The sequence below is a fragment of the Gambusia affinis genome, linkage group LG01, assembly GCF_019740435.1.
Source record: "Gambusia affinis linkage group LG01, SWU_Gaff_1.0, whole genome shotgun sequence".
NCBI lineage: Eukaryota > Metazoa > Chordata > Actinopteri > Cyprinodontiformes > Poeciliidae > Gambusia > Gambusia affinis.
The window spans coordinates 8,838,792-8,859,803 of NC_057868.1; the positions used below are offsets into that span (position 1 = coordinate 8,838,792).

The 21,012-nt window shown below is 38.6% G+C and overlaps 4 protein-coding genes across 8 annotated transcripts in view; 3 read left to right on the forward strand and 1 right to left on the reverse strand.

The window, feature by feature from the left end:
• The window catches only part of clstn1 (calsyntenin 1), a 41,738-nt gene extending 33,041 nt beyond the window's left edge, over positions 1–8,697 (forward strand). For all 4 annotated transcript variants that reach the window (XM_044122811.1, XM_044122830.1, XM_044122820.1 and 1 more), the window contains 5 exons: positions 771–941; positions 1,029–1,174; positions 1,276–1,411; positions 2,084–2,268; positions 4,792–8,697. In XM_044122811.1, coding sequence (XP_043978746.1) covers positions 771–941; positions 1,029–1,174; positions 1,276–1,411; positions 2,084–2,268; positions 4,792–4,986 — 833 coding nt within the window. In that variant the 3' untranslated portion in view covers positions 4,987–8,697. The remainder of the gene's footprint in view (positions 1–770; positions 942–1,028; positions 1,175–1,275; positions 1,412–2,083; positions 2,269–4,791) is intronic.
• A 2,010-nt stretch (positions 8,698–10,707) lies between these two features.
• On the reverse strand, positions 10,708–13,278 carry lzic (leucine zipper and CTNNBIP1 domain containing). The gene is made up of 7 exons (XM_044122851.1): positions 13,059–13,278; positions 12,714–12,839; positions 12,483–12,618; positions 11,840–11,938; positions 11,174–11,269; positions 10,917–10,998; positions 10,708–10,821 (listed from the first exon to the last, which is right to left on the reverse strand). The coding sequence occupies exons 2-7, from the start codon at positions 12,812–12,814 to the stop codon at positions 10,766–10,768; spliced, it is 570 nt and encodes a 189-aa protein (XP_043978786.1). The 5' UTR covers positions 12,815–12,839; positions 13,059–13,278; the 3' UTR covers positions 10,708–10,765.
• Positions 13,279–13,321: 43 nt separating this feature from the next.
• Positions 13,322–17,732, forward strand: LOC122834434 (nicotinamide/nicotinic acid mononucleotide adenylyltransferase 1-like). 2 transcript variants are annotated; one of them, XM_044122866.1, is made up of 5 exons: positions 13,322–13,408; positions 13,710–13,849; positions 14,570–14,753; positions 15,946–16,070; positions 17,079–17,732. In XM_044122866.1, exons 2-5 carry the CDS (start codon positions 13,735–13,737, stop codon positions 17,480–17,482), a joined length of 828 nt encoding a protein of 275 aa, XP_043978801.1. In that variant the 5' UTR covers positions 13,322–13,408; positions 13,710–13,734; the 3' UTR covers positions 17,483–17,732. The 2 variants fall into 2 exon arrangements, with proteins under 2 accessions (XP_043978801.1, XP_043978809.1); XM_044122874.1 differs by having other exon boundaries at positions 14,606–14,753.
• Positions 17,733–18,306: 574 nt separating this feature from the next.
• rbp7a (retinol binding protein 7a, cellular) lies at positions 18,307–20,065 on the forward strand. Its single transcript, XM_044122887.1, has 4 exons — positions 18,307–18,516; positions 18,727–18,905; positions 19,037–19,138; positions 19,229–20,065. The coding sequence occupies exons 1-4, from the start codon at positions 18,444–18,446 to the stop codon at positions 19,286–19,288; spliced, it is 414 nt and encodes a 137-aa protein (XP_043978822.1). The 5' UTR covers positions 18,307–18,443; the 3' UTR covers positions 19,289–20,065.
• Positions 20,066–21,012: the final 947 nt, after the last annotated feature.

Consider the following 21,012-nt stretch of genomic DNA (forward strand, 5'->3'; position numbering starts at 1 on the left):
GCACGCCATATGGGACAAAAGGGGCTTAGCAAGATCAGTTGCTCTTACTTGCTTTAATCTGACCCAACTCTCATGACCGGACAGCAAACAAGGTCACCGTCGATGTTAAAAATCATTTAATTGTAGTTGCCGGAGAAATTAATTTGCTGCAACAATCGCTAGACTGCATATTCAAGATTTGAATGTAGACAAATTAATATCAGGTGGCAGGTTCTTACCTTTTATGCCACTCTTAAATAATATAGAAACATTTATAACTACTTTTTTTCTTGTTTTGCTGTGAAATATGCTTTAAATACTGTAGGAAATTCAGTTTGACATCCATCATAAAACAATCTCGCATGTATTTTTCATCATAAACATTTCTTTAGATTTAGCATCACAGCTCAGATGAAGAATTGATGCTGCAGATATTCACCACTGCTACAAAACCCACACTACTGCTACTTAATGTCCCATCAATTACCTAATTATAGTACTTCACCTAATGCCACACAATGCAGACACTCAGTTTGTGCTGATGAAGATTCTCTGTCTTTCTTCCCAGTATGGTCAGTTTGTGATGAGGTATTTCAAATTGCTCATTTACCATTGCCTGTTTAAGCAACTAAAACAAGTTATTGCAACTGACCAGCATTTCTTAGTTGTAGAAGCAGTGGTGACTGTTGCTACTCTTTTGCCAAAGAAACCTAGAAACCCAATTAAAACATAGCAGAATCTGGTCTTATTAATGTGTTTTTCTTTTCTTTATTTTGCTGGGTTTCCTTCAGTTCAAGAGACAGTTGTGTCAGAGGAGATCATGCACAACTTGGACTCGTGTGAAGTGTCTGTGGTGGGAGATGAGCTGGACGGCGAGCATGAGAGCCTGGAGGTGGACGTCTCTCAGCTGCAGCAGCGCGCCCTGGAGATGAGCTCATCTAACCTGGGCCTCGTCATAACTGGTACCCAACACCGTAGAAAGATATAGATGGATAGCTTCCACCGAGATGATGCTTTTATTTACGTGAGCTTCTCTGTGCGTCTTCCAGGTGTGAACACTATGGCCAACTATGAGCAGGTCCTGCACCTCATCCGCTACAAGAACTGGCACACCGAAGCGCTCTTTGACCGGAAATTCAAGCTGGTCTGCTCTGAACTCAACGGTCGCTACATCAGCAACGACTTCAAGGTTGAGGTAGGAACACTCCTGACAGCACATCACTGTCATTTTTATGACACCTCAAAATTCCCTGTTTGAAAGGAGAAGTTTACAGGCGAGGACTCCGTTCTCTTTAGGTTAATGTGATCCACACGTCCAATCCCGTAGAGCACGCCAACAACGCCATGGTGCAGCCCAACTTCATCAATCCTGTCCATCATGCCTCTGTCGATCTGTCTGGTCACAACCTGGTCAACGCTCACCAGGCTTCTGGTACTGAAATCTGTGGAACATTTGGATGTTTTTTTGGTTTGTTTTAATCATGCTAACACTGTCTTTGTGTTATGTTGTACAAAATCCGATAAAACTGTGTTTTATCTACATGTATCTTGCCAGTTTTAATAGGCAGATGGTATTGATGCTAAGTGTTGAAATCAAATCTGTTTAATTAAAGCTCTAGAAATGATCCGGTCTGTTAAAAGGCGGGCGCTGCTGCAGATGGATTACTGCGTATTTAGCCAAAGTAGGGCGTCTGTGAAACACGAGTTGTTTTTTTTTTTCCCTTTTAGTTTCATTTTATGGCGTTGGTTTAAGGATTACACTTGAGCTCAAGTCTGTGACATCTGTACCGGCCATGTTTGGAGCTCAACCTCGTATTCTAGTCTCTGGTATCTGACAAACACTCCTGGTCCAGAACAGAGGTCCTATCTGGATCACTTTGGGGAAAGTGGAGCAGGAGACATAAAAAGCTATTTAAAGAAAACACACACACACACACCTGAGCTCCTAAACGCCTTCATGTGCAGCTCTGACACACGGTGGTTGCTGCTGTCCTTGAAATGCTCTTGCGCCTTCTTTCACAAAACCGGAATCCTTCTATCAATTCACACACACCCACTCCCCCACCCCCCGGCTGCTTTCTGATTCGGGCTGTTTTCTCTGCAGTGGTTCCCAGCGCTGCCACCATTGTCATTGTGGTGTGTGTGAGCTTCCTGGTGTTCATGATAATCCTGGGCGTGTTCCGCATCCGGGCTGCACACCAGCGCTCCATGAGAGACCAGGAGAGCGGCAAGGAGAACGAGATGGACTGGGACGACTCGGCCCTCACCATCACAGTTAACCCCATGGAGGTAGGAAAAAAAAAAAAGAAAAAGATGCAAAATGAGATGAAATACTTCGCAACAAAAGATTGTTCAGCTTTAGACTTGATTAGTGATCTTGTGTGATGCTGTGACTGTGTCCTAGAAGCCGTGATGGAGGGACATTGTTGCAGAACTTGCATTTGAAACAAGAATGAATCAATTATTTTTGTGTCTTTTTTCACTGTTTATGGCTTTTATTTTAGCCAAGAAAAACAGATTTGTTGTCCCTTTGTTGTTCCATGTAAGTCACCATTATAAATCTCAGTAATTTGGCAGAATGTTGAACTTTTGAAATTTTGAACAAAGCATAGCTAAAGGAAGCCCTTTAAAAAATAAGGAAACAAACATTACTATTTAATTGTGCAATAACTTAAATTGAGCTAATTTCTTAATCCATAAAGTAGTTTTGAATTGAATTGAAAATTCTCTTAAATCATCTTTTTTAAAATGGTTTTCTGCACGAGAAATGTTTAGAGAACGAATGTTGAGATTGGTTTTGTTTTGGTCTCAAATCCCTTGAAATATAAGAAAAACTTTTCTGTTCAGAGACATTTCAGTGAAGCAAAACACGAAATACTGAAAACCGAACAAGACATAAGACCATTTCTCTAAACTGTGTCTCAGTTACAAAACAGAATATGTGAAGTACAACAAACAAAGGATGCATGTTTTGAATTTCTGTACATTCTGTCTTCAATAGCACATTTCAGCTACACACGAGAGCGCTTTACGTCACGGAAACACAAGAATACAAAGTTATAAACGACTCCACGCAGTCAACAATTGCAAAAACCAGTAAGCATTACATTTTGATGAGTGCCATCATTAACCGAAAATAAAACTCAGAAATCATCAGATTTGAAGCCCTTGCTTAGCCAAGGACAAGATGGCTGCTGTGAGTCCTCCCACCATAATTGTTTCCGACTCCCGACAGATTTTATATGAAGTGCTGACACTGATGCTGCGCGTCACCTCTTTTCATCGCTCACACATTCATTTTAAAAACAGCTGCGTGGGTTTGCGATGGACACGTCTTGTGAAAGGGGCTGCAGGCAACGTAATCCACGCAAACGGCAGAACAGAAACTAAACGCACAGAAACTTGAAAACAGACAACCGGACCACAGCTCAACGTGAGGATGACTGGAATGCAAAGAGGAGACAAAGAAACTCATGACCAGGAGAGGCAGAAAACCAAAAAAGTACCAGACTAACAAAATGAGAAACTCTCAAGCTAAGATCAACAACTGTACATGCATGGAGCTTAACCATAAAACAGTGTTGATGAAAATTGATGCTCACAACCCCTTTCACTCCAATCTGGCTGAACTGTTTAGGAAACTTAAGTGTCTATATCAGCAAAACGTTTGGAGGCATCCTCTAAAAAGCCCCAGGGCACCTCAATACGAATGCACTGATTTTTAAGTTCTTCACAATTATGGACTACTCTTTGTTGATCTATTCTACAGCATTAGTAACATCAACAAAGGGTTTTAAAATGTTGGAACATTCTATAAGATCATTTTCTAGTCTTAAATTAAATAGAAATGTCTTGGACTGGATGATACAGTGTCATAAATGCATAACATAAATCATAGTTGGCCACGAATGACTGAATATTTACTTTTTTTGTCTTGATTTTCAAGCAACTATATTCAAAATGAAATGTAAATTTTTACACTGCTGCTAAATCCCAAAAAGCAGCACCACAAAAGTGGCGATCAGTTTTGCAATGTTACAAGCACCCCGATGTCAGCGGCACTTTCAATTAAACATTACAACAAAACTGGGTGTAAAATGCCCTAAAAAAAATCGTCCCTGATTTTCTCAACTTTGGGAGATGATTGGTGGATCCTCACATGTGAAGCCAACCTGATCCACCGATCCCATTAACCTCAGTAAAAATCTAAAAATAATCTACTGTCCTCTGTTGCTCCGCTGTGAGAGACGTTTGACTGACACACCCACCAGGTTATTTACGTCTCTGCAGTTATCAATAGCCACCGCACCGTTTCCAACTCCTGCTATGTTTGGCAACAATTCAGACAAAAGAAATTGGTATTGGCCAAAATTAGAATCGGAAGGTCAGGCTTTTTAACGATTTTGAATCTGTGATCGGCGCGAAAGCAGCACTCTGTGCAACCCTACTGTTAGTAGTCAGGGAGGGGCAAGTTGCTTGAAAACCGCTATTAAAGCTGCAATCCATTCGCTATCTTACCGTTTTTGTACTCATTTGCCATCTCTCCTCCTTTAAGATCTCAAATTAGCTTTCAGGCCAACCCTGCATTTTATGATGATGGTAGCTGAAGGATGGGAGGAGATCATTAGTAGAAAGGATGGAAAACAACTACCAGTGCTATGTAGACCACAGACAAAGCACCTTTATGTGCAAACAAACACGTTTGGGATCTATCTTGCCCGTTTTCTTTCTTTCTTTTTTTATTTATTTTATTTTTTTTGCATTAGTAACCAAACGTGCCCCTCCCCTTTTTTCCTGCACCCTGTGATGCAGACGTATGAGGACCAACACAGCAGCGAGGAGGAGGAGGAAGAGGAGGAAGAGAGCGAGGACGGGGAGGAGGAAGACGACATCACGAGCGCTGAGTCAGAGAGCAGCGAGGACGAGGAGGGCGGTGAGCCAGAAGACCAGCAGGGGACCAGCAGACAGCAGCAGCTGGAGTGGGACGACTCCACCCTCACCTACTGAGACACACCAAGCCCCCCACACATGCTCTGACACACACACACACACACACACACACACACACACACACACAACCAAGCCACAGTCACCGCTTTACGCACCCCTCCATGCAGTTTCATGTCTAGGAGCCATGATATAAATATATATATAAAAAAAAAAAAAAATGTAAAAAAAAAATAATAACGACGACAAAAGAATAAATAAAGTATAGAAGAGTCCTTCAGCGTATAGGGTCAAGGCTTTCCTGTTGTTATCTTCGTGGTGGTACTCAGTGTAGTGTAGTCATCACCGGATTGCTGATTTTTACTTTATGTTTTTTATTTATTATACTTTTTAATTCCCTGGGAAAACTTGGCCTACATTTTCTTCTGGAGTGTGTGAGGAAGCCAGCCCTGCACTTTCTGTTCTCAGTCAGGCTGTCGCGCGGAGATTCGTTCAGATTTCCCGATGTGTATCCTTTGGCTTAATGCTTTTAGGGTCGCTTGCCATGACTTCGGTTTTCTTGATTGTAGTCCACAGTGGAGCAGTTTTATCAAAGTAGCCTGCAATCTCTCTTTCTCGCTCTCTCTCTCTCTTTTTCATTTTTCTTGTTTTAGTGCATGAGGAAAACTTGGGAAGTCTTACGTGTAGAGAAATGAATTGCTTTTTAAAGATTTTTTTGTAAATACAAAAACAATGTAATTAGTCGATGTGTTTAGTGAAAGCCCGCTCAGCAGGGCTCGATATCTTAAAAAAAAAAAAGAGAGAAAAGAAAAACACGCCGTATGTAATGTAGAATATTTGTGTCACCGCAGGCTGTAGCATGTCGCTGAATTTCTGCTGAAGCTGTTCCACCGTGCTTTTCCCAAAAGTCTGCCTCGTGATGAGAAACCCGGGACTGTTACGCGGAGGTTTTCGTGACAAAGTGGTGTCCGTTTTATTGACGTTTTCTTTCGATCGGTTTTTTTCTTCGCGAGGAGTGAAACCGGTCCCTGCACTTTTCTCGTGAGCAGGATGATTTGACAGGTTTTCGCTCCGTTATTATCTAGGACCAAAAGCGCCACAATCTGAAGAATAAATCATTTCTCAAATCTTTTTATGCAATACTGACTTAATGAGCAAAATTTGGATTGATATGCAAAGAGAAATGTCAATAAATTACTGATTACAGAATGAAATGTGAAAATGATTGATTTTAAATTTCATAACATATTAAAATCACACAAGAATTTTATAATTTTATTTAATTGTTTCAGATTTTCTGTCATCATGAAATAACTTCCTGTTATAAAAGGTTCCCTAACCTCTGATTGGTTGGACGGTACCACAGTTTCAGCCTATCACAATGAAGCAGAGTCAGAATTTCTTTATATTTTTTAAAATTTGACTTCCTATCAGATGCTTTTAGACATCCAACACCAAGCTATTTTTTATCATTGTATTTGTTCTATTGCCTTAAAAGGAATTGCCACCGCAGGACTTTGAAATACTTCAATAAATTCTGAAAGACTTCCTATTTTTAACATTGTCAATTCAGATATTAATCAACCATCTCCACATTTAATTATGCTTTATATCATTTTGTAATATTTAAATAATAACAGCTAAATCACTTCCTTCGTCTAATGTTACTGAAATGATTAAGACATAAATATTTAATAAATGACTTATTTCTTAAATCGTGGCGTTTTTGGCCCATCAACGCGTCACGCTTTGCTCCGCTTGCACAGGTGGCGATGCTCGACTCCTGGCGTTCACCTCATTTCGTTCCCAGTAGAACTCGTTGTTGTACAGAAGGAATCTTTGTTATTTTATTTTTCAGATCAGCTGCGCTTATTTCACAACGTTTGGTACTTTTGCAAACGGCAGGAAAGCGAGGCTGCAAGGTTTTGAAACGTAGGTCCCGAACTTCCTACAAGTGAGGAGTTTGGACCAGCGGAGATTTGCTCTGCGCCTCCACCGAGGTCCAGTGGTGGTTGGATTGTTTTTCAGAGAGAAAAAGGAATTTTTGCTCCACAGTACGGCTGTTTAATCCTAAAATGATCATACGTTTATTCGGTGCATTTTGAACTTACTCTCCTGCTCCGAAACCGCATCACACATTTTGCTCCATTTCAGCAGGAAAACACTTTAAAAATAACTTCTCTTTTTTTTCACAATATACCACTAGACTTTATTGTTCATGGAACCACACTGGTAGAGTTGTTCCTACATATTTGTTTACATTTGGTAAACTTAATTTTCCTGCTGGAGTTTAGTATAAAGGCTCATACGATCGATTGGGAAAATGTGACCAGCCTGTCTCCTTTCAGACACTGTTGTCCGTCACTGTTGTGTACATACATATATATATAAATATATTTGTCTTACAAAACCAGAAGATGACGATCCTTTGTGCTTTACTCTAGTGTGAGGGTACTAAAAGCTGCATTAATCACTAGCAGATTTGGGGCATTGCATGGCCCAGAAGTGGCGTTTACAAAAAGCATTGTGGCTTGATTTTGGTTATTTTTCTTTTCTTTTTTTTGCATGAGTCTGTTTTCAGAGGCCAAATGTGATTTTCTTTATGGGGACAGAGCTTTCTTTTAAAGAGTTTTTTTTTGTTGTTGTTGTTTTTTTTTTTGTTTCTAATTTCCAGTTAATTGCTTAACGACCAGTCTCCCTTCCACGACGACACGTAAAGCACGGGGCCAGGTCCGAGCCAGCTGAGGTGGGGAGTGCCTTTTCGCCAATCGTTGCAAAATTAGCAGGTCTAACAGAAAAAAAAACACATTTATCCACTTTCTTTTATTTGTGGCATTTTTTATTATTATTATTATTATTGTTTGATGCTAGATTTCTCACAAAGCTGAGAAGATGGGTTTTTTTTTTCAGCTTGTAGTGACTGTAGTCCACCGCTAGTTTTATTGAAACTACAAACATTCTACATTAGATGTCATGTGTCCTTGTTGATGTGTAGAGAAAGTAGATCCATATTGTATCTTCTATAGATATTGTACTGAATCCACCTTTAAATGATGTACAGTACATGAAGAAATCGCTTTGGCAGCATAATGTGGGCGTACTAATAAATTTTGCTGTCTGTGTACAGTGGAAGGTGATTTCTTTTTTCTGTTTTTTTTTTTTTTTTTTTTACCGTGTCCCATCGCCAGAGTTGTTGAGAAGTGATTCTGAGGGCAGCATGAAGTTTACGCAGTCATAGTAAGGCCTGCCATCTCCAAAACTCGCATCTTCATCGTGTCAGACAGTTCAAAGTCCAGTTCAAAAGTCAGCAATGCTTTTAACACAAGCCTCCGCCATGACTCCAACCCCCTTAATCCGAGTCACTTCTTGCCATAAAACGCAGCCAGGCCGTAGCGCCCCTACTAGGATTCAACTTTGCATGAGCCACACGTTTGTGAATGTCCCGTGTGGGGTTGAGACGGAGAAAGGAGAGACGGAGAAAGGAGTCTGTGACGCACTACTGATTCTCGAGATTGTCTTGTTTCACACATCCATCACCCTCCAGACCAGATTGTTGTTTTTTTATTTGATTTTTTTTTTTTTTTTTTTTGCTGTTTCCTTTAAGATGTTGCTCAAATGGACAAACGGTTGTGATGTCTGCATAAAAATGTTGGATGCTTCCTTTGTTGCTTGTTGGAGCCGCTCTGACTTTCCGAGCAGCCGGAAGGCGGGTTGTAGCCAAGTCGACGCTCGCTCTTAAACAAAATAAAGGATGAACTGATGGGATGTAAACACCTCCTGTCCTTGTTTTTTCTTTTTTTCTTTGAGTTGTTACAAAAGCTGTGCCACTGTTTAAAATGCATTTCTGGGATGGAATAACACACCCTGCATGCAGAACGTCTGGAGCAATAGTGCCCTCTGGTGTTGAGTAAAAATTGTGCAACATTGTTTTTAAGATCACAGTTAAGATCACAGGTTAATCAAATTTAAACGCTGCCAACATGAACATCACTGAAGATTTATGGAGTATGCCTAAAAGCCAGGAAGCCAAACCATCACAGGCCACACATCAACACACACACACATACACACACTCTAATAAATAATGTCAATTTAGAGATAATTAACCTAACAGTCATAGTTATAGACAGTAGGAGGAATAAAATAAACCCACTGAACCTTACCGCATGATACTTATCCTCCCACAGCCGCTGAATACAAGAAGTAACTACAGCTAACCTTTAAAAATCGATGTTTAATGCATTGATTCCATCGTAATGCTTGTGTGTCTAACTAATTTTCAAATATCTTATCAACAAATATTTTTTTTGTCCTCCTGTAACATAATGATGCTGTTCTACCAGCACTGAAATGCGAGTTTTGCTCAGTTTGGTCACTAAAATGTCCACAGAAAAACACTAGGTTGGTTATAATTAAGGTGATCAACAGCTTTTTCTAAAATGTACTTTAATATACGGTTTAAAAAAAAGAAGTGTTATTCTAAATACAATCAATATTCATCAAGGATGCACCGGTATACTTTCTAGAAGTAAATTGTAATACTTGTAATTTTAAATTTGAAATGCACAATACTTCACACATGATCGATATAAAGACCATTTTTACTGGACCTGTTGAGGAGCGGCTCTGTGCAATCAGAAGTCACTTTATGCTTCTTACAGCAAACAACAGAAATGATCCGCAGTCCAGGTCAGAAGTTTACGTACCAATCTTTGAGCTTGGGCCTTTTGGATATTAATTTACACCAAGCTTTCCAGCATGGGACGATCGTACAACACAAGCTCTGTGATTTTATTTTTATTTTTTTAAAACAAGAAATAGGTGCGTAAGTTTGTTATTGTTGCTTTTCAGTAATGCAAACAGGGTCAAAACTGTGCATACAGGTAACGCCTGAAAAATATGTATACAACTCCAACTGTTCTTAGATTAGTTCCCATTAGCGACTAATATCTCATAGATGTGCTTTTTGCATCTGTTAAAAGACTTTTGGCGAAACTCTATATTTTATTGATCTTGGTAGAATTGGTAGTTTATTTAACTTGCCCGGTTCCTGGCATCACATTTCAAAAAGCTTTGAAAAGCGACCCAAACACATCCAGTTTGGATTTGTTTTTTAGGAACATTCTCTTGTTTGAACCAGCTGTTTCCAAGTTCGAACCATCTCCCTGTTGATTTCAAGTAAATTTGATAGTAGTCATCCTCCTTATTCATTGTTCCACTTTGGGCAAATATCTAGACCCCAGCACGATGCTACCAACACCGTGCTTTGCACTTGCCTCACCTTGATTGCTCTAAACGTTCTTCTTGTCACAATAAAGTCAAACCGGTGATCCCAATTCTTGTGTTTAACCACGGTTAAAAATAATAATAACAAACAAAATAATCATTAAAAGACAACAAGTAATGACTTTCATTCTAGCTTGAATGATGAAGCTCAAGCCTTGAGGCAGCTTTATAAAGGCTCAAGATCACAATATTTTTTATCCAAACAACTTCAGTTTAATTAAAACCTTAAGACTCGATGAACTTTCAGGTTGTAAAACAGCAGACAACAAACCAACACTACAAATCACAGCGCCGTCGTCTTCTACATTCATTTGCGTGTATTCGTACCGACTATATTACAATTTTACAGACTTGGACAAATAACTGAAATTTACAAAAGTTAAGAAGTATAAAACAATACTATTAAAAATGTTTGCATCTATAGAAACACTAAAAAGTGCACAAATATTTTTTTTTTTTTGCAAAACTTGATTAATTGGCACACTTCTTTTTTTGCTTCTTTTTTTTTTAAATAAGAACAACAATGAGTTATAACTGTAATTTTGTAAACTATCTATGCTTGGGTTTTCACCCCAGAACTGGCTAAGGCCATAATTTTGTCTTCCGACCCTGAAAGAAAAGGAAAGAAATACAAGATGAGCGTTGGTAATTGAACAAACCGAACGATGAGTTAATAATGATTTGCATAAAGTGTTTCTGCTCACCCAGGTTTGCAGTGACTTTTTCAAACTGACTCAGAGTCGCCGTCGCGTTTTCAGCCAGGAATGTGTCATCCTCTGGAATGAGCTGTTAGAGGGGGAAAAAAAACACCTACAATGTCACAGCCCTTTAGAAAAAGAAAAATCGATCGGTCTGTCAACATCATGGCTGCCACACGACTAAAATAAACTGCGACGGGAATTTTGCATGGAAACATTAGCAGAAGCCACAGAATCACACTGCGCAGCGCGGGGTTCGTCACCTTCTCTCCCAGCTTCCTCAGGGCTGTGAGGATTTCCATTTTCTGCTGCGTGTGCACCTCCCGAGACATTTTCCCCACCATCACGTCTCGGTCCATCTGCCCAGAATGTCACACAAAGGTCGGACAATTTTCAGGTAGAGCCATGGAAAAGAAAAACACGGTGCAGTGAGTGACGTGAGCCAAACGCTAATCAGTCAAAAGATTTAACGGCACGAACGATTCTAACAAAGCTCCATGAAGACTGACAGAGGAATGGGTTCATGACGATAAGAAAGAGCAAGCAGGTTTTGAGGGGATACATTCAAAACCGAATTTAGGTCTTTTACAGCCTTTTTGACGCCAACATCAATATAACGACACAGACTTGGCCATTTAATCAAGGATCTGGTCTGGGCTTTGGTTGTCTGCTGTTCGGTGGAGCAATGGAGTCTATCGGCTCTTCAGCACTGGAGGACACAAAGCGGTGAGAGATGCATTTATTGGTAAAACCAGGAGAGAACTGAGCAGCAAAAGTTTCGGAGGTTTAACAATTTGACAAAACGGAACAAAACCAATTCTGAAAATGCTGCAGTCAATCCTTGAACATGCTGAAGGTGATTGACAAAACATTCTGACCATTTCTCAGATTGTGACTGATCGGTGCATGTTTGAAAGTGTAACTCAAACCTCGGCGAGTCGGGTCCTGAGCTGTCCTGGCTGCTTCTTTGCAAAAAGTCGGATCACCTCGGGGGTTTTGAATGCTTGGCTGATGGCAGCTTGGATTGCCTGATGGAGATAAAGACTATAATAATGAGATAGTGGGATAAATTTAGAAATACATTTTCAATTCTCAGAATTTAACCACAGGATCTTATAATTTTACGTTCTACCAACTAGGTAGCCAAAAGCGAATTATGCAACATCTGAGTCATTATTGTCAGATACTGCAGCTTCTCATAATTAGGGAACAGCTAAGTCGAAATACTGACTTCTAATATTATGATTTTAAGTAACAATTGTTAAATCTCATCCTAACTAATTCATTTGATTATTCCGTCATATTTGATCTGTCAATGTTACAAACTAGCCATTGATCTCCACAACAGCATTAGAAAAACCAAGTAATAAAAACAATAAAAAGTATTTTCTATGTATACTAGTGTTAATTGTCAGTCATCCAGGACATATAAGTGCTTGAATAAAGGCGACTGGACTTATTCAAAGGGCTTCTTCAGTTCAGAACTGCATGGGTTAGGTTATTGTTTCATCAAATTAAAATTAACATTTATTTTTTGCGCTTTAGAAAGCACTTATTAATAAATGTCCGTACCAATTGCATCCCACCAAGTTCATCTACCAGTGTCATGTCTCCTGTCATTATTTTCTTCAGTGAGTCATTGAATTCTTCCAGCTGTTCCAGTGTCTCTTTCTTTGTCTCCTCATATTCCTCCTCGTCCAAGTCCTCTCTAGGAAAAAAACAAAACAAAACAAAGAAATGATAAGGACCTTATAGTAGATAAAAGTAGAGGTTAATGAGTTTATTGATTGGTTTATAGTGCACCTGCATTCCTCCAGGTCCTGAAGCTGCTGCATCAGCCTGTCAAGCTGTTCCTCCATGTTCTGCTTCAGTTTGCTGGTTTCGGACTTACCCCGTGATGCCATTCTGTTAAAAATCTGTTTCCAAACTCTGGGTGACAGATTTAAGGAAGCAAATTAACAAGCAACAGACTGGCTGGCATTAATCAGTAAGTCCCAAACAGACAAAAATGGATGTTTGGTGAAGCCTGTATTCACCGTGGTTACTATCTTTGGTCACTATTCCTGATTATTTTACACAATAAATCCGAAGGCTCAGATAAACATTGACATTAACAGCAAGCTAGCATGCTAAAGCACAGAATCTCACCGTGAATTGTCTTTGTAATAACCAGTTATAAACAAGTCGTAGGAACGGAGGACGTTTGCTTCAGGCTAATGGGAAGAACCATAGAATAGCGAACAGAACCACCGCATAAAACACCATATTAAAAAAATGACTATTTTAGTAAAAAGACTATTTACTGTTTGTCTCGAGTCGCATAAGTCTTGAGCATTTGTGACCATGAACGTAACTTCAGAACGTGGGTGCGGCTCTCGTAAATTCTGTCCAATCAGATTTGTCTATCTTTACGTAGCCCTCGACGTCCGCTACGTACAGGAAACAGCTGACATCCGCTAATAGAAGAGCAAAACAGAAACTGCATTATTTTATAATAGGTACGAAAGCGTACTATTTATTTTGAACACTAACTGTTATTTTTCGTTTGTCTTCTTAAAGATAATTTGGGTTACCTCCACGTTACTAACTTATAGAGCTAACAATCTAAATTACAATGGGAACTTCAACTTTAACGAGACTAACACATGTTAGCTCTAGTTATAGCTCTGCTATTTTAGCCTCTCAGCATAACAAACCTTCAGTATTTTCTCTTGGTTTGTTTTTGTGTGTGTGTGCCTAGGTTTAAAGGGACTACGTTAAATCACATCTTAGTAATGTCAGCTGCTGTGTTTGTTGCAGGGCAAATCCTGCACCAGTATGAGTAATGGAGAACCCCAGTACATCCAAAGTGGTTCTGCTGGCCTGCGGGTCCTTCAACCCCATCACTAACATGCACCTGAGGATGTTTGAACTGGCCAGAGATCACCTGGAAGACACAGGTTGAAGCCATTTAAAATCACATCCTTTGTTTTATTGTTAAGAGTTTTCTGTCAACTTCCCTGTGAAATCTTGCAAACCTAATCAAAACTGGATCTTAAAATGAACTTGGAGCCCGTGAAGAAAGGGAGAAATTTGTGATGTGCTTCTACTGTCTTCTGCCTAATACAACAATCCTGCAGCATCATCTTTAACTAATTATTATGGTTTTTCTTATTTCTTCATAGATCCTTTCCAAGCAGTCGAGCATATTTTAAAAAGAAAGTACACCCTAGTAAGGTTAAATGGATACAAAATGCCCACAATTGTAGAATTTAAAGGGATGGCCACTTTCGTTTTACATGACTTACTATAGACCAGAAGACAAGGTTGTAATTAAAGTATCCTAAAAATGGATTTAATGCTGTCTAGTGCTGAAGGCCTCCTTCAAGCACTGAAATCCTTAAGCAGTTCTAAGGTGTTAATTTTAAACTTAAAAAGTGTTTTTGAAGAGTTGGAAACTGCATAAATTATCATTTGTGTTACTTCATTTTGCACAGTAATAAATAATGCACTTTTAAACTTGGTGCAAAGTGGAGGAAAGGACACCTGGTCTAATTGAGGCTAACCTTCAATTTTGCAATATTTCTTCAGAACTCATTATTGTTTCTATTTTTTATTCATCTCAAATCACAGTCCCACTGTGATTTAAACACCAAAATTATATCTCCTTTGTGTGTAAGGTCAGTACAGTGTGATAAAAGGAATCATCTCCCCAGTGGGTGATGCCTATAAGAAGAAGGGTTTGATTGAGGCCAGCCACCGGGTGGAGATGGCCAGACTGGCCACAGAAAGCTCAGACTGGATCACAGTGGACTCCTGGGAGAGCCAGCAGTCGGACTGGGTGGAGACGGCTAAAGTTATCCGGTGAGTTTAAAGTTCACAAAACATTTTTCTCTTGGTTTTTGTTTTCATCCCCTCACTCTGTTTTAGCTATTTTACATCTATCTGTGATGACAACTAGCCTTTAAGCATATTCACATTAGACGCAGGTGCCTATGGCTTGATTTGAAACTTTGGTAAAATCTTCCAAAGTTTTAATATCCTTTTTATTGTATCTGAGTTATTCAGACTTTAGACCTTTTTATTATTTCTTTATGCAAGAGTTGAACACTTCCCGTTTCAGACGCTATGAAATGGGATTCATCACACATTTTCTAAAATCAGCTTTGTTGCTTGGGGAAAAAAAAGCTAATTTTAAAATAAAGGTTCTGAGGAAGTGGAAAATGTGATGTACTGAATTTATAAGTGCAAAATAAAAAAAATAAATAAATTGGAATGTTGTAACAAAATGTATGTGGAGTAATGTTGATACCTTTCAGTAGGCTTAGAATTAGTTGGAAGTTATGTTGCATGTAAACAGTTTCACATGTTACCTTCATTTCATTTGTACATTAAAGAAAGGGCGATGTGATTATTACGTGCTTCGTCCACTAGATGGCAATAATAGGTCTGTGGGATATGGAGACACCAGGCCAGGAACCTGGAAGTGCAGATATGTGAGCAGAGCTGCTACAATAAAACTTCTTGAGCAAAAGAAAACTCATTATTTTCAACACATTTTGAAGCTGGAATAGTTGTTCTCGTTACCATTTGGAGCAGTGAGACACGATCACTCGGGTATCAAATTTTTGTTACTTTATTGGTTTCTACATAGTTTGACGGCAGCTGCAGCGCACTCTACAGACATTAATAATTAACTGATCCTTTTGTCTTTTTTTACTTCTCAGAGATTCTGACTCTCTCCTTTGGTAAATATAAAGTAGGATAGAAGCTAAATGCAAGGCCTAAGGGCTTCTTTCATTCAATCATAAAACATTTCCTTCAATTTTAGCTTCAATGCCGAACAAGATATTTAGGATTCGTGAAATTGCGACTGGGGAATATTTTTGCTCATCGAATATTTTTTGGCCCATAGATCAAAAAGACCAGCCTGTAACTTCCAAGATGTTTCCATAGAATAATAACAGATGTAGATTTTTGTCTTAAAACACATATGGATTGAGGGGTTTGAACAGCTGCTTTTGACTATATAGCTGTTTTATCTTTAATCATACAGGCATCACTATGAAGAGCTGCTTGCTAGGGAACATAACAGGGACAATGTGGACACCGTCAAGTATACAAAGAAGAGACGTATAGAGGAGAATTATATATCGAGTTCAGTTCATCACAGGAAAAGAGGTAAGCTATGAATATGTCTAAGGTAGTGTAAGTAAATAGATGTTGTGTTCTTGCATATTTACAGTTTACTGCATTCTGCTGAAGTGAAGGAATGCAGTTCTTTTAGGGTGTGGGCACTTTGTCTCATGGTCTGGACGACAGCCAGTCACAACCAACAAAGTGAATTGTCAGAGTGAAGCAGCGTGAAAATTGCCCCTGGGCAAAAAGGTGGTAATTACAGATGCACTTGAAATTAAAGCAAAACTGCGTCACGCAAGAGCAAGACAATAACTGGTCATGTGAAAAATAGTGTCAGGAGTTATGACAATGATATTATTATTATTAATTAATAATAATGTTATCATTATTAATTAAACTTGAACTATGTTTAAAAAGTATTAAAGGTTGTAAACAGGTTTTCTAAAAGGTGTTTTCCTTTGTCAGCAAAACTAAACCAAAACCAAACATCTTTCATTTACTTTTGTATTATTTACTTTGTATTTGTATTTATTTATTTTAACGTCAATAAGCACACCTATCGATGTTATTGTAAGGCAACACCTCCAAAGAAACAGGTAAGTTTCTAAAGTCAGCAACAAAGCTGACTTTAGAAACTGTGTTATAAATCCCATTTCATAGAGTCTGAAACAGGAAGTATTCAACTCTTGCATAAAGAAGGTTTTATAAAAGGTTTTTCTCCAGCTATGGAGAAGTATGCAAACCAAAACGTATGGAAAAACGTTTGTTTTTCCAACTTTATTTCCTATCTTAATATCTACATGTTTTGTCTATTCATCCATTTATTGGTTTTACAATCATCCATCTATCTAATGATCGATCTGCCGTTCATTCTTACTGAACTATTTTAAAATTGGTCCAGAAACAGACTGGGAACTGTGGAAAATTCAGTCTTTGATTCTACAGAATCGTAGTTTTATTTTGAAGCTGTCGTCTCATAGATCTTTGAACAGGTGTTGTTACGCCCCATCTGAGCCTCTTCAGAGCTGAACTCCTTGTCCCTGTCCTCAGATGGCCCTCAGCTGATGCTGCTGTGTGGGGCAGACGTCCTCGAATCCTTTGGAATCCCCAATCTGTGGAAGCAGGAGGACGTCGCTGAGATCGTGGGTCGGTACGGGCTGGTTTGCATCACCCGCAGCGGCAGCGACCCACACAAGTTCATCAACCAGTCAGACGAGCTGTGGGAGTTTCGCAAGAACATCCAAGTCGTCCATGAATGGGTGACGAACGATATCTCAGCGACTCACGTGCGCCGGGCGCTGCGTCGAGGCCGAAGCGTCAGATACCTGCTGCCGGAGAGCGTCATCCGCTACATTCAGGAACACGGCCTCTACAGCGCCGAGAGCGAGCAGAAGAACGCTGATGTGGTTCTGGCACCTTTTCAGAAATATTCTGATGCCTCTACAAGCGGATAGTTTATTGACATGTTTACAAAAAACAGAAACCGGTTTGCTGTGAATTTCAAACAAGTCACACATTTTATTGGTGCTCTCAGTAGCGCCTGCTCCACAGATTGTAGTAATTGAATAATTATAGTTTCATTTTGCATTGTCAAATAAAGCATCTGAGCTAAAGTCCAACTACAAATAAACAGTTTTATACATTTGATATTTTGTACAAAAATTTATCAAATAATTTTTATTGAATAAAAATATACTTGAATGATTCTGACGCTGCTTTTACTCTGTCTTCTCATCATATATTTTCACTCAGAACTGAAATTTTCCATGCACTCCAGACTCCCTCTCCCACTTTTAACAAGCCAAAGTCTCTGCAAACACTTTTTGTTGGACTAAGCAATTTGTGCCGCATTAATAATAAACAGGTTTCTTTAATTTTTTGAGTATGACATTGATAACAATGTAACCTAAATTGGTTTGAGGTCAGGAGAGATTTGCTGCAGTTTAAATTTAATTGTTAACAAAAATTAAAACATTAAATTACTTTTGTATAATATTAGAATTGGATATTTTACATTATTTTCAATTGTACTCAAATTAATTCACAAAATTCTTGTATTTTTTAGCTAAATATCGGTAGAATTCTCTGACAGTAAAAAAACGAGGTCTGTGGGGTTTTTTTCTTTCTTTTGTTTGTGTTTTAATTCCTGAGGCCTAGCTTAAAAAGCAGTTGACAGTCAACCTGTCTAACAAGTCTTTGCTTTCCATTTCTATTGTGGGAGTGAGGAGAGTGCCTCGTGCATCCTCACATGATCTTAACTTCAACAGAAACAGGAGGGATGACACACCTGCCTGTGTGTCACGGGGACTTTCTGAAAGCAGCACATATTAAGGCTCATCTGCATTGGATCACCAGTTCAGAGATCACACTTTGCTCCCAGTAAACCCTTAAAGAAGGAAGGTAAGAGAAATCAGCATGCCTGCCAGTCTGCGTGGAACATGGGACATGATCAGCAATGTCAACTTCGATGGCTACATGAGCGCACTTGGTGAGTTTGAATTAAAAACATACTCCATAGGATGAAAACTTCAAAAAAAAATAAAATAAAAAAAAATAGAAAATTTGTTTGTGCTGTGAATACACAAATATACAAAGAGACATTGAGCTGGGATTTTACACCAGGGTTATTATTGTATTTATCAGACTGTGGCCAAAGAGTATGCAAAAGCATTCCTAAAACATTTCTTCACTATTCCAGGTATCAGTATTTATTTGAGAAAGATTGCCCTGCGGCTGAAGCTGAGAAAGGTGATTGAGCAGCAGGGAGATCAGTATATCATCAAAACTCTCAGCACCTTCAGAAACTACGCCATCTCCTTCAAAATCGGTCAAGAGTTTGAAGAGTTCACAAAGGGACTGGACAACGGGCACATCAAGGTGAGGATGGATGTTGTAAACGCACCACTCCCAGGTGTTTGTATAAAGCATGAAACGTGCTGACCTAACGTTTTGCTCCCATTCTGATTATTCTCTCTCGGTTTTCCCCCCCCTGTTTTCCGTGTGCGCAGTCGACAGTGACATGGCAGGGGAATAAACTAATGTGTGAGCAGATTGGAGAGAAGAAGAACCGAGGCTGGGCTCACTGGGTCGAAGGCGATAAGCTCCATCTGGTAGGAATGAAATTACAAAGAAATTTCGACTTGTCTTAATTTTATATGTTTCATATTGACTAAACATTTCTGTCTCATTTTCCACCTCAGGAGCTGTACTGTGACGGAGAGGTCTGCAAGCAGGTGTTTAAGAAGAATGCAAACGAGTAAAGAGGAAGGAGATGTTTAAGGAGAATTCACTCGGTGCTGGAAGGCAGCATGTGTCCGATCCACAACTGCTCTCCCTGAAGAAAAGAAAGCCTCATCAGTCTAGAGACAGTCAGGGGCTCCCGGGGGCGCAGATCAGGATAAAAAAATTGTAGCGTTTTAAGATACAAACTTACGCCACTAGATGGCACCACTGCACCACTTTTACGCTGCATACTGAAGCTACATTCAAGCTCATAAGGTGAAGCATCAGGAATGTTTCATAACTCGTTTCAGCTGGCTGAAAACAGTTTAAATGTACTTTTGGTTTTTCTCTTGTTCGAAATTCCTCCTTGAGAGCTGTTCTGTTTAATTTGCATTTATTGTTTTAATTGTAAAACTATTATTCATGTGGATATTTTTTAAAAGAAGTGTAAGATATACTAAAATATGTTTGAGATACATTTTTGTACGATTTGAATTTTGCTAAATAAATTTTGTTCAAATAAAAGCTGTAATTTGTGATATTTGTCCACCAAAAGAAGTGAAAGTAAGAGGTGTAAATCTACTTTCTATGTGGTTGAGACCAAAATTATTCAGACCTCTAGTGGATTGAGATTTGAAATAGACCGGAAACTTTGAGTCAATGGGGATAACCTCAAATCCATGCACACTTTTTAGATATTTGATTAAAAAAAAAAAAAAAAAAAAGATACCTCACTTTCCTCCAAATTCACAGATATGCAACCCATTGTGCTTAAAATGGCGATAAATACTGTACATTAAGGTTTGTGGTTTCAGGTAGTACTTTTAAAAAATATATATATAAAGAATACTTTTCAATTTCCTTTATAACCATGAACAACTACAAATGTTTGTTTGCAAGACGGGAATGATCTTAGTTTCAGGCATTTTTATTTATTTATTTTTACAACAATGAGATAAGTTCAATTCATTCAAAACATAACTGAGCTATTGTTGCTTTTTGGACTTCACAGTTTCAGCTGAGACACCATAGGTTCTTGGTTACCCAGGAAAACAACAACAACAAGAGTAAACATAGAGTTTAAAACCAGACCAATGGAGTTACAAATGTGAAAATTATTTTAGAACACAACACTAAATGCAATAGTGTAAAATAATTTTTCCCATTTCAGCAGAAACAAAACTTACCATGTCTGCAGAAATTGTTTGGTGGACACAGTGAAATAACATTGGAAATGTGTTTGTTAGTTTTCTATTACTTTTTAACCTTTCCTTAAAATAGGTTGACGTAAAGTGAGTGTAAAAGTCTTGACACTTTCACGCTCAAAATAGGGCTGCTGAAAAAAGTCAGAATTCTGATTTTAATCATTCTGATTTCAAATTAATTTGAATTGAATTACTTAGCTTTCCTTTGGGACTAATAAAGCATTTTTGATTCAATTTAAATAAAAATGGCAACTTTTAGAGGAAAAAAGAGATGACTTTAATCTTAGATATTAAGCCGATTTTTTTTTTTCAGTTGCCCAAATCCTCTCGTGTAAATATCTTGGGTAAAAAGGTTTCAGTTGAAAATCTGCGCGAAAGCTGGCGTCATATAAAAGTCATCTTGCTATTGTTCATATCTCAAGGCGAAATCTACGTTAAAAAAAGAAAAGAAAACGGCAATGCAGACTGAATGTTTATAGAGGAACATTCCTGCCATAACTAAGAATGCAAACCGAAACACACAAATGATTAGTAGATTACTAGATTAAAATACATTA

Coding starts and splice junctions, on each gene's coding strand:
- lzic (XM_044122851.1), bottom strand. CDS start 12,814: ATGGCATCACGGGGTAAGTCCGAAACCAGCAAACTGAAGCAGAACATG. Junction 12,619..12,713: donor CAGGACCTGGAGGAATGCAG/GTGCACTATAAA, acceptor TTTTTTTCCTAG/AGAGGACTTGGACGAGGAGG. Junction 11,270..11,839: donor TCAGGACCCGACTCGCCGAG/GTTTGAGTTACA, acceptor CATTCTGGGCAG/ATGGACCGAGACGTGATGGT.
- LOC122834434 (XM_044122866.1), top strand. CDS start 13,735: ATGGAGAACCCCAGTACATCCAAAGTGGTTCTGCTGGCCTGCGGGTCC. Junction 13,850..14,569: donor AGATCACCTGGAAGACACAG/GTTGAAGCCATT, acceptor TTTGTGTGTAAG/GTCAGTACAGTGTGATAAAA. Junction 14,754..15,945: donor GAGACGGCTAAAGTTATCCG/GTGAGTTTAAAG, acceptor TTAATCATACAG/GCATCACTATGAAGAGCTGC.
- rbp7a (XM_044122887.1), top strand. CDS start 18,444: ATGCCTGCCAGTCTGCGTGGAACATGGGACATGATCAGCAATGTCAAC. Junction 18,906..19,036: donor TGGACAACGGGCACATCAAG/GTGAGGATGGAT, acceptor CCGTGTGCGCAG/TCGACAGTGACATGGCAGGG. Junction 19,139..19,228: donor AAGGCGATAAGCTCCATCTG/GTAGGAATGAAA, acceptor TTTCCACCTCAG/GAGCTGTACTGTGACGGAGA.